Genomic DNA, 12,486 nt, shown 5'->3' with positions numbered 1-12,486 from the left:
GGAAGCACATCCATCTGAATTTTTTTTTAAAACTATCATTGAATTTTAAATGAACATATAATTATAATTTAGGGTAACATTAAAGACAACTAAAATAAAGAATACTACTTTTGAATATGTGAATGATTTTCATGCAAAGAGGCGTATTCTAACCACTCAGATAAAGCCAGTATGGGGAAGGCATGAGGAATAGGAAAGAGAGGTGCAAGTATGTTTATACCTGTCTTCTTCAGCTAAGAAATAAACACTGATATAAATAAAGACATTGACAGAAAAAATAAAAATTAACACGCATCTTAACAAGGTATGGAGAACTACAAGTGGGATAAAAATGGAGAGTAAAAATTTCACAGCAATAAAAAGTAGGTAAAGAAACAAAAAGGAAGCAAAACTCATGAAAAATATGAAACAAGGCTACAAGCATAAATCCTAATGAACTAGGGGGCACTGGTGATTCAGTGGTAGAATTCTCACCTTCTATGCAGGAGACTCGGGTTCAATTCCCTGCTGATGCACCTCATGTCCAGCTACCACTGGTCCCTGCATAGAGGTTTGTGTGTTGCTATGATGCTGAACAGTTTTCAGACTAAGATGGACTAGAAAGAAAGGCCAGGCAATCTACTTCCAAAAATTAGCCAAAGAAAACTCTTTGGATCTCAAAGGTCCAATCTCATTGTTCATGGCTCCCCCATGAGTCAAGGGTCACCTTGAAGACAGTTAAGAAACAACAACCACATGTTGAGAATGGATGGCCAGTGAGGGTCAAGATTAGACCAGGGAGGTCAATTAAAGCTAATGTAATAATCCAAGCAGGATAAACAGTGGGCTGGATCTGGACTGGGGGACGCATGTGAGGTGATTATATTCATATTTATAAGGATGTGTCCAAAATGTTTGGCAGGAGGAACCAGAAATTCATTTTCCATTTACTGAGATGGAGAAAATCACTAGATGACACTATCTGAGAAAGAAGAAAAAAGGTTTGAATTTAGAATGAGTGTCATGCAGGCAGTTGTAGATATGAGTCTGGTGGTCAGGAGAGGGGTGTGGGCTGGAGACAAAAAATTGTGATTCATGAGAAAATGAATCATATATAAAACCATGAAACTGCCAAGGGAGCAGCCCCTGAATGAGGAAATCCAGGAATGTGTGGTGAGCTAACGGTCAAGTGAAGAAGTTTAAATGAGAAGAGAGAATGGTCAACAGGACAGAATACTTCTGAGAATCCTGTAAAATGAGAACTGAGGTCTGCCTAATGCAATTAGCCCCTTAGAGATCATTGGTGACCTTGAAAGTGTCAGGTTTGGTGAGTGATGTAAGCAAAACTCTGATTGGGGTGGGCTAAAAAAATAATAGGGGAAAGGAATAGGAGATAGTGAATACAGACCATGACTTCAAGATGTTTGCTCTAAAGAGAAAAAGAAGTGGAAGAGTAACTAGAGGAGGACATAGAGTCAAAAAGACTTTGAGTTTAGTTTTTGTCACCACCTCCCAAATAGGAGAAACTATAGCATGTTTGTAGGCTAATAGAATGGTCTAGTAGAGAGGGGAAAAATGATTGTAGAGGGGGAAAAAAAACACAACGGATGGAGGAATAGCCTTGAGTAGGTGAAATGGGTTAGTGTGGGAAGGAAGGTGGTGTATATAAGGTAGATGTAGGTCTGGCAGTAGAGGTGGTAGTTGGGACTGTGCAAGGGTCTTTTGATAGCTTCTCTCTCCTCAAGGTCATCAGTTAAAAGGAAGCTACGAGAGGATGTGTTGAAGCTTTATTAGAAAATCCAAGGTAAGAATAGTCAGCTAGAGTGGGAGAGTGGAGGGATCAGAAGAAATATGATTACCTGGTGACTCTAAGAATCTTTAACATTTAAAAGGGATCAATGGGCATGCTTATGTATTTTTTTTCCTAGTGACTTTCAGCTGTAAGCATGCAGAAGCGGATTAGGTAGGAAAGTAGGATTTAACCATGTGGGATTTTTCCTAACATGTACAGCATGACTAGAGGGGTGAGGGAGTTAAGGGTGTGTGCAGTTCAGAGGTTCTAGTGATTGATCTGGGCATTTAAGCTGAGTAAAGAGGAAAGTGAGGACATTGGCAAAGTAAGGGCCAAGAGAACTATCGGAATCAGTGAACAGTATGTCTGAATGTGGTCAAAGAATTGTGTATGTGGGAGCACAAGGAGAAAGCTGGAAATCATACAGATTATGTCCTCTAAACACAATGAAAATGGCTTCAAAAATCCCCACCTACCTGAAAGCTGTAAAAATAGCCATACTATGTAAAAGGGAGACCTAAAAACCCAGGGTGGAAAGGGGGAGCGTGCCGTCACATTGTGGAGATTGCAACCAATGTCATAAAACAATCTGTGGATAAATTTTTGAATAAGAAATTAACTTACACTGTAAACTTTCACCTAAAGCAAATAAAAAAAAGAATGAAAGAAAAAAGTAAACCTAAAGGAAAAATGAAAAATATTTACGTGAACTTGATATCAAAATATGTGAGACATGACTAAGCAACATTTAGGACTAGATTAATAGTTTTAAATATGTTTATTAGAAAGTAAACAAACAAGAAATTGCTGATTTTTCACCTCAAGAATTTGGAAAAAAAAGAGCAACAGAACAACCCAAAGGCATAAAAACAAAGGAGACAATAAAGATTAAGGCACCAATTATAAAACAAAAAACATAGAGGACAAATAAGAGAGATTAATAATACCAAAAGTTTGACCCGAGTTTGTTCTTGTAGTAGTACAAGATATAAAGACTTCTGAAAAGACTTCTGAGGAAATATTAGAGAAGAAACAAATAAGATTAAGAAAGAAAAGGAGGGATTGTGAATCTTCTCAACAGAGATTTAAAAATCATGAATTAATGAAATAGGTGTAGATTATTTATAAAATGGAACATTATACATCCATGAACAAGAGTAAGATGGACATATATGAGCTGATGTAGAATGAGCTGCAAGTTGTATATTTAAGGCAAAGAAAGCAATGTGTCAAAACATTGTGGAGCAGGGCTCCATTTAAGTAAAAATGAGACATATAAATGGGATAAGTAGTATATATATGTAGTAAACATTTCTGTAAATACCTCTTTATTGCCATGTCCTAACGTATCTACAAATATGGTTGCTGGGTTAAAATACCCAAGAACTGTAAATTTTTATATGTATGACCAGTTTATCCACAAAGAAGAAGCCAGTCTTGTAAATGCATGTAATATTTCTGGAAGGACTCACAAAAAGTGCTAGTAGCAGTTGTCTCTGAGACATAGAAGTAGATCTGGTATGTGAAAGATATATATTTTTTAACTGTACATTTCTCATATTATTGACATTCTAAAATATACAATATATTATTATTTCAGTTGCATATATAACCATATGGTATATTCTTCTACCTTCCCCTGGAAGAACTCAATCAGCACCTGTATCTGGCAAGACCCCATGTAGGGGCTTCCAGTTACATTACAAACTGTCTTGGATAGATCTAGATACTAGCCTCTAGTAGGAGTGAATGGCTTAAGTGGGTTTTTTAAATTTCGGGAGATTCCTTTAGAAGTTGTGTCCTTTCTAGAAAAATAAGAATGCTTGGCATATCTGTAAAGAGTTTGATGGCATGGATGATGAATTAGAGGTTGGAAAGACAACATCTGAGTTTACCTTGTTAGAACAGAGCACAGAGCAGATGTTGAGCGGTGATTAGAGATGCAGGCATAAATGTTGTAGGGACCTTCTAAGAAAGTAGCTGTTTTGAAGTACAATAATCAAGGCAGGGTAAACATCTGGGTCTTAAAAAATAAGTTGAAGCTAAGCACACTTTTTAATAAAAAGTGCCTAAATATGTCGTTCCACTTTGTTCCACACCTTGCTGATTGTTCTCTAGCCCACAGACAGATTTGATTTGTCCAGTACGATATCTCATTAGGACCTAGCAAACTAAGCTGAAGTACGTATTCATGCAAATATGTGAGTTAGTCTTTTGGGGGTTAATTCACCCTTAACAAATACCAGTTTTTAATGCTGCAAACCAAATTTTTTTCTTCAGAAAGCTGTAAGAAAGTCATTGCATAAATGGAATTGCTTCAGTTATTTCAGTAAGTACTTCGGTGAGTGTGCGTGCAAACACACTCTTTCCAAAATGAATTTAAACCAGACTGACTAGAACACCGATTAGTATACCCAAAGAAATGGATAAAATCAGGCACTACCCTGGTGGTGCAATGGTTAAGCACTCGGCTGCTAACAAGAAATGTTGGCAGTTGAAACCCACCACGGTAGAAAGATCTGGCAGTCTGCTTCCATAAAGATTTGCAGCCTAGGAAACCCTATGGGGCAGTTCTCTGCTTTCAGTGTTGCTGTGAGTCGGAATCAACACTGTGGCAGTGGGTTTGTTTGTGTTTTCATTTATTTATTTAGGTACCTTGTGGGATGAGAGTAGTACATTTAGTAATGTGTCAACAGTGAGTTTCACACGTCCCAAATTCTTCTTCTCTAGGTGATACCAAGCCCAGGGTACTGCCATCGAATCGATTCTGGCTCATAGCGACCCTATAGGACAGAGTAGAGCTGCCCCACTGGATTTCCAAGGCTGTAAATCTTTACAGAAGCAGACTGCCACATCTTTCTTCCTTGGAGCAGCTAGGGGCTTCAAATTGCTAATCTTTTGGTTCGCAGCCAAGTGCTGTAACCACCGTGCCACCAGGACTCCATCTCTAGGTGATATTCTGGCCTTTTAAAATTAAAATTGAATTGAGCTCTCAGGGAAACTAGGGTATTACAGCTGTGATCCACTTACCAGAATGTGGCAGGCAAATGGTAGTCTTTTATTATCTTTCCTGCCCTCACCCTCATACCTCTCATCTCCAGAGATAAGGAATTACTCAGGATAGGGCATTGTAGTATTTTGGGTCTCTTTGATGCCAAAAGAGAGGATGAAGTTACACTGAGCTTTTCTCAGACTCATCTTGTGTTCCATTGATCAAAGAAGAGACTTTATGTTCTGCTTCTTGTTATCGTGGTGTTTGATTATTTTCTTTCTAGGATTTTGTGCAGGTGTGGAGGGTAGTCTCAGACAGATACTCTCAATTTTAAGGTTCGATATCTGCCTTGAGTTGGTCTGAGAACTACTTCTATTTCATTGTCAGTTTGCAGTATCTGAGTCCCTGGCTAGTGCAAACACTTAACTCAAATGGCTGCTAAACCGCAAGTTTGGAGGTTCAAGTCCACCCTGAGGCACCTTGGGAGAAAGGGCCTAACAATCTTCTGAAAAAAAATTAGCCATTGAAAAGCCTATGGAGCATAGTTCTACTCTGACACAAATGGGGTCGCCATGAGTCAGAATCGACTCAAGGGCAACTGTTTTTTTTTTTTGCTACGAGAACCCTGGTCCCTAAAAGATATTTGAAGCTGCAATTTGGCCTTGCACTAGAAATTTGGAGAATGCCCCTGGCAATGAGTAAACAGCAGCTGGGTGGTGTTTTCTTCACTCTTCCCACTGCATACCTAAAACAGCTGGGGAAATGAGATGGCTTTGGAGACAAGACGACCTGGAAATGAAGATAATGCCGTAGGATCATATGAAGTTAATACATGTAACAAAATACCTTATAATACCTGCTGCACAGGACATAGTCAACACGTGCTCATCGATAACAATAATGAGATGAGAAGAAGGAGAAGAATATTTAAAATGCTTGATGGAATTAGGGGAGGCTTTCATCAGTGGTTACACGGTATTATCTGGAATTTTTAGAGGAATTTCCTGAGGCACAGGTAAAAGAGAAGAACTTCTGAGGTCAAGGTATAAGTAAAGGCACAGAGATATGTAAGCATGAAGTATGTTCTGAGGATGGACTATAATTTAGAGCCCATCCAGCTAGGAGGACCTGAGGGAGACAACAGGTGATGGAGCTGGGAAGGTGATTTTATTGCCGGAGTGTAAATACCTATAAATGGCGTAGAAAGGCACTTAGATTTGATTTCTAAGGGCATGGGGACCTTTGAACATTTTTCATCTAGGCTGTGATTTCTCAAGCCCCAACTAGTGTTTTAGAAAGCTGTTCACAGTTGTAATCACCCAGGTAAGAAATAATGAATTTGGGCAATGACAGGAGAAATAAAGAGACGAGAATAAAGGGGGTGAAAGAATTTGAATCTGTTTAGATTGTTGACAAGTTGTATGTAGGGTGAGGGCAGGAGCTAGATATAACTCTTCTATGATTAGAATTTAAGTAGAAGCATTTAGACATGGGTAGAGTGGAACTGAGGTGAATTATAATAAATTGCAATGTCGTATCATCTAGAATTTGTAGTATTCACATCAAATTTACTTAACCAATGGTAAACATACTTAACATAAAAAACTTAGCTTAGATAAAATAAGTAATAAAATATACGTGATTGTATATGAAGTGACTAAAACCATGAAAATAATTTGAAATTCCAACAGAGAAGTATGTTAAATTGCATTGAAGTAATGTCCGTTAATTACTTGAGAATTAAAATGTTGTTTGAACTCTGTGTCTATTCTGCATGGTTTGCTGTGTCACAGTTAACCCAGCTGGCATGTGTTTTTCCAATGTCTGAAAATTGGTTATTTATTAAAAAAAAATTAATGTCTCACATGATTTTATTTTTGGTAGATTGCTTTCATACAGTATGCAGAGAGTCTGATCTTAAGTTTAAATAGTAGCACACTTTTGAAACTGTATACAAATATTTATGCAGATTACATATAGGTGTTCTGTCCTTTGGGGGTACATAGCCATTCTGTCATTACCCCAGTTGAAGACTGCAAATTGTTCAGTGTTTCAAAGGTGATCATGAACACGTGCTATAGAGAAACAGGTGAGGTGTGTAGGGATTTTATTGTTTACGAATGTGTCTGGTCTTTTTTGGTAGTAAAGTAGCTATGTTTTGTGATATTGACAGGTGCATCTTTTGAGAAACGCTGGCGATGAAGTCACCATCACAGTTCAGTATCTCAGGGATGCGCCATCATTTCTGAAGCTCCCATTAGGTAAGGGGAAAAGGGAGAAATTCAAAGGTGTCATAGAATTTCCTTCCTTACCACAACATTTGTCCAAATGATGTGGCACTGACAGGAGTATCGATCTTTTCCTGAGCATATATTCGGGGAGAAGAAATATCTAAATAGGTGCCTTGGTCTTACATGTTCGTCAGACAGTCTACATGTTAATTAATACATTAACTGACTTTTTGTGTGAAAGTATTATCAGACTGCCAGTTGTTGATTCACTAACTCTGTGTTTACTCCTTACAGTGAATTCACTGTGTTTATGTGTGTTTATACATACTCATGCACACATATATAGAAACAAAGGTTTTACTTTTATTTTAAAGTATTTTTTATTTTACCCATGAGAAATTTTTAAAAGAAAAAAAATGAACACTGTACTATGAAGTGCCTACCATATTTGGATGCGGAGCTTGAAATTCTCTGTTGTACTTGAATTATGACCCAGCTTGAAAGTTATAAAGCCCAAATCTATAAAAATATTTTAGTGAAAATAGTGATTATGACCTTAATAATTTTATTAGCTGTTATGTTTTTATGAATTTTTCTGTTCTCAGCATTCTTTGGTTTGTGAATTGAGGAACTACTCTGTCCATCAGGAAAGAGCTTTAATACAAAGTCCAAGCTTCCAAGGAGCTTATTATCTCTTGGTGACTCAAACAGTGAGGATTTTAGTATAGAAGTGAGAATCCTCCAGCCTGATGCGATGCATAAGTGGTTCACTCAGTTGTCAGTGGCTGCCTTGCCTTATCTGTTCTGGTTTTTTCCTTCCTTTCTTCCATTCTTTCTTGCATGTAGAAGAGTGGCCCCCTTTCCCTGGGCCATCCTTATTTGCTCTTTGCTGCTGCTGCTGGTTGTTTTATTTGTTTGGTTGTTTCTCTGCCTTCTACTGTTTTTTCTTGTAGTTAATCCCTTTCTCCCTTTACTGCCTTAAATGGCCCCCAGGTACAATTCTCTGTTGCTGGGATCTCTGTGGATCAATTCAGCTGATGAATCACAACCTTCAATTAAGGTTCACATTTGGGAAAAAAAAGTGGGGTGCATTGAACTCATGGTTCCATTTCTACTTTCATCTTCTTGAGTAACCCAAGCAAATCAACTTCAGTGACTTCATTTTTTTCCCATCAGACCACAACAGGATAGCTGTGTTGTTGATTATTCTTAGAGAAATGGATATTACTCTCATTGCTATAAAAATACATCATGAAGATTCACCACATATTCTATCTTCTTAAAAGAGCAATATCTCTACTAAACAGAACAACAGTACTGGTTGATAGAGGGTATCTAGAGGATTCTAGAATAAAAAGAATAAGAAACGTTGTAGAGTTATAAATACAGAAAAGTATTCCCAAAGTACAAGAATATGGAAAATATTAGAAATCAGGCCAAAAATTCACATGGAAAGAAGTAATATGCATAGCACTGTGGCACATCCCATGGGAATTTGAGAAGTCTTGATGTTAATCCAGGAGGGAAGTAGATATAATAAAAAAAAATTGGTTCCCAGGGCCAACAAGAAAACTCCACATGACTGGGGTTAAATATACATCAGGATATGCACCCTTAAGCAGTGAGTTCAAATAAATGGGGGCATGTCAGAGGACTTGGGAATGAGAACAATACTAGTACTCAAGTATTTGGTAGCATTAAAGAATTGAAAAGGATGAAAATAAGCTATCATATATTTTCTTGCAAAAAAGTAAAACATAAAAGGACATAATGGATGAAAAAGAGTTGTTGTTGTTAGTTGCCTTGGAGTCAATTCTGACTCATGTCGACCCCTTTTGGAAACAGATTGCTAGGCCTGTCTTCTGAAAGTCCACCGAGTGGGTTCAGACCGCCAGCCTTTTGGCTAGTAGCCTAACACTTAACCATTTATGCAACCCAGGGTTATCTAATGCATATATAAAATATGGGAAGAGGGTGATAGCCCATTTTATTTTTATATCCTAAAGATAATTTCAAACTCCCCCCACATTTTTTTCATCGTGATCAATTATACCAAAACCTTAGAGACCAATGAATGGAGCCACTAAGCATATTTGATTAATTTCAATGGAGAGAGGAACTGAAACATTGCTGATACGGAGGTTAAAGAAGGATTTTAAGGTTTGGGTGAAATAAGAAGGTTAAACTAAAAAAGTGTACATAGAGAGAAACCTTGATCAGATTACTTATGATGTTTTATTGCAGTCACAGTGAAGAAGGGCTAGGCAATGTCTTTAGTCTCTTAATTTTCTTTTAAATCTCAGAAGAAACATCTTGAAAAAATGATCACAAGCAGTTAATTGTACAAAGTGTCATATTTTTGTCCTGCCACACTCGTTTTTTAAAATAATAATAAGACTGTACAAAGGTTTATCAGGATTTTAAAGTGGTCCTTTTAAGTAGGATTTTAAAAGCCCTGGTCCAGTGATCTGGAGTCCCTGGGCAGTGCAAATGGTTAACATAGTTGCCCGGTAACCAAAGATTGGAGGTTCGAGTACACCAAGAGGCTCCACGGAAGAAAAGCCTGGCTTTGCTTCCAGAAATCAACCAGTGAAACCCTATGAATCCCGGACAGCATTTTGTCTCCTTGTGCGTGGGGTTACCGTGGGCTGGGAGCCAACTAGAGGGCAGCCAACAGCGGCAGCAGGTACAGTAAATGTCAGATGGTGATTTTCATGTCACATTAGTTGGTAGTGTATTCATTCAGGGGGTAAATTTACAGCGTTCCACTGCTAGATTCTATGGCTCTGTCAGTCTATCCATCCGTTTATCTATCTTGTTTATATCTGTGTGCATAGATAAAAGTTACAGCGTTGCAAGGAAAGGCCTGTGAGGTAGAAAGTAGGAACTGCGCAGGCAGTAACACTGACAACATCTGTATCAGGGCTATTTCTGACTTCTCTGTGAATAAGGTGACTTTCACTGGGAGAACGAGTTGGTAAAGTTTCTAGGCCAGCTTTCACTCACGTCACCGAAGAAGCAGAATTTAAAACACACACACACACACACACACACACACACACACACAAACGTTTTAAAACTGGTATCAAAGGGAGGAAGTGTCCTCCACTGAAGGTTTGAAGCAGTGAGTCATGAGCCAGAGCTACCACAGACTAGAGCTACCACAGACTAGAGTTGTTCCCTCTGCCGGTGGAACAACTCTGGAGATATTAGAGCCTCAGGCCAGTGGTGCTGGTTGCTATCTTTGTTAAGAGATGCACCTTAACTTTCTGCTCATGGGCTCTGGTTAAAATCTGTGCACTCATTGGTTATGTCTGTTGCTGGTGACCTGGTAACTTCCGTTACCTTTATTGCTGATGTCCTGTGCAGAGTTTTGCTAACTCTTGCTGTATGTATGTTGACAAGGTCAGCTGAGCAAGTAGGTCAGCATTTCTTTAAAGGTCTACACAGTACTAAAGAAAGAGGGAGTTCGGCGTTATCCTGGCACTAAAATCGTGTGAAACGTCCTCCTCAGACTTTGAATTTGGCAGGGGTGTTGAGTTCTGTGTTAATTCAATAAATGTCAATTCTCCTTTTATTCAGCTCTTTATAAACTAAAAGTGTTAAAATATTAGTATCCATAAAATTTTAAACAGTGTCCATAATCCCTTCGTAAATTCAGGCAGATTACATCTTCTGATGAATCCACACTATGGACAAAAAAGTTGCTTTTCCTAAGTAATCCCCGCGTATTGCAATCTACTCAGCAACAGCAACTAACAGTACAGGAAAATATCAACACAGATTTGTTAGGAAAATGTCTAGATTCTCTAAAAATTGTATCAAAGAGAAAATTAATAGCCAGAGAGATTGAGTCATTGTAGGATATTTTTCTTTCTTTTTTTGCATAAATTCAAACTCTTTGTCTTATTTTAAGATACAATTCACGTAACCAAAATTCACCATTTTAATGGTTTAGTGGTTTTTATTCTTTTTTCTTTCTCTTTTGTTATGCCAATTGACCTAAATGTCCTCTGAGACTATGGTCCCCAACCACTAACCCCAACTACTCAGTCCCTCAATTCAGGGGTTTTTATTATATTCATTATGTTGTACAATCATCACCACTACTAATTCCAGAACATTTCCATCACTCCAAGAAAAAAGAAAAACTCCATAGCTATTAGCAGTTAGCCCCAGTTTTCCTGTCTCTTCCATTCCCTGGAAACCACTCATCTACTTTCTGTCTTTATGGCTTTGCCGGTAATATGTATTTCACATAAATGAAATCATACCACAGGTGGCTTTTTGTGTCTGGCTTCTTTGCATAATGTTTTCCAGATTGTTGTAGCATATATGAATACTACATTGCTTTTAATGGCTGAATAATATTCTATTGTTTGCATATATCATATTTGGCTTACCTGTTCATTTTTGACTAACATGAATAACGTTGCTGTGAACATCCATTTACAAGATTTTGTGTGAACGTATGTTTTCAGTTCTCTTGGCTGCTGTGAGTAGTTCTTCATTGAACGTTGGTGTCCAAGTATCTGTTTGCATTCCTGCTTTCAGTTCTTTTGTGCATATACCTAGGGGTGGGATTACTGGGTGATATGATAATTCTATGTTTAAGTTTTTGAGGAGCTTCCTGTTTTCCACAGCAGCTGCACCACTTTACAGCCCCACCAGCAATATATGAGGATAGTCAATGTAATTTTGATAGAATAAAGCTCATTTTTTAGGTTACATGTTTTTATAAATATTGATTAACTGTGCTGTATATTTTCTAATACGTTTTGTTTGTCTTTACACCAACTAAGTCTGTATTTATCATTAATGATGGTTGACACTGATCATTTTTTACATATTGGATTTTACTGGTGATAAACCAAAGAAATATTACAAACATTCATCTGTGTCTCCTTTGATACAATACCCAGTGATTAGAGATGTTAATAGAAACCTAAAACCTATAAAGGACCATCAAATTAAAATTTATTCACTTGTTTATTTATTCATTCAATCATCTATTGGTTTGATACTATTAGCCACACATCACCTGTAGCTGTATTGCGACCCTTTGGATTTTTGGAGAGCGCAGAAAATTGTGAAGATTTATCTTTTTCTCCCAAATCACTTATAAGCGGGTTATAGAGATAAAACAAAAGACATTGGGAAAGGAAAGCAAAAAGATAATTGAGTACAATGTACACAATGTATGTGTAAATGGCAAAAACGAGACTCAGGGTTGCTGTTCCAAAACATAGAATGTTCGATTATCCAATAAAACTGAGACCAACTGTTTAAACAAAAGGTCGCTGGATGGTAAAAATGGTTTTTGTTCAACTACTAACCTAAAGGTTGGTGGTCCTGGAGATTTGCTTCTGTAAAGATTACAGCCAAGAAAACCCTAACCATAGCTCTCCTCTGGAACACGTGAGTTGGAATTGACCTGATGGCAACGTGTTTGCCTTTTTCTTGTTATTGTTTAAACAAGTTAAGCTATTCTC

The 12,486-nt window shown here is 37.7% G+C and overlaps 1 protein-coding gene across 1 annotated transcript in view; it reads left to right on the top strand.

Moving 5' to 3' along the window:
* The window catches only part of SNTG2 (syntrophin gamma 2), a 315,981-nt gene that overhangs the window by 67,822 nt on the left and 235,673 nt on the right, over positions 1-12,486 (top strand). Inside the window, exon 6 of the mRNA XM_023728305.1 lies at positions 6,937-7,024. Coding sequence (XP_023584073.1) covers positions 6,937-7,024 — 88 coding nt within the window. The remainder of the gene's footprint in view (positions 1-6,936; positions 7,025-12,486) is intronic.

The sequence above is a fragment of the Trichechus manatus genome, unplaced genomic scaffold (assembly GCF_000243295.1).
Source record: "Trichechus manatus latirostris isolate Lorelei unplaced genomic scaffold, TriManLat1.0 scaffold00023, whole genome shotgun sequence".
Lineage (NCBI taxonomy): Eukaryota > Metazoa > Chordata > Mammalia > Sirenia > Trichechidae > Trichechus > Trichechus manatus.
The sequence above is the reverse complement of the archived record's forward strand: the minus strand, read 5'-3'. Positions and strand labels throughout refer to the sequence as shown.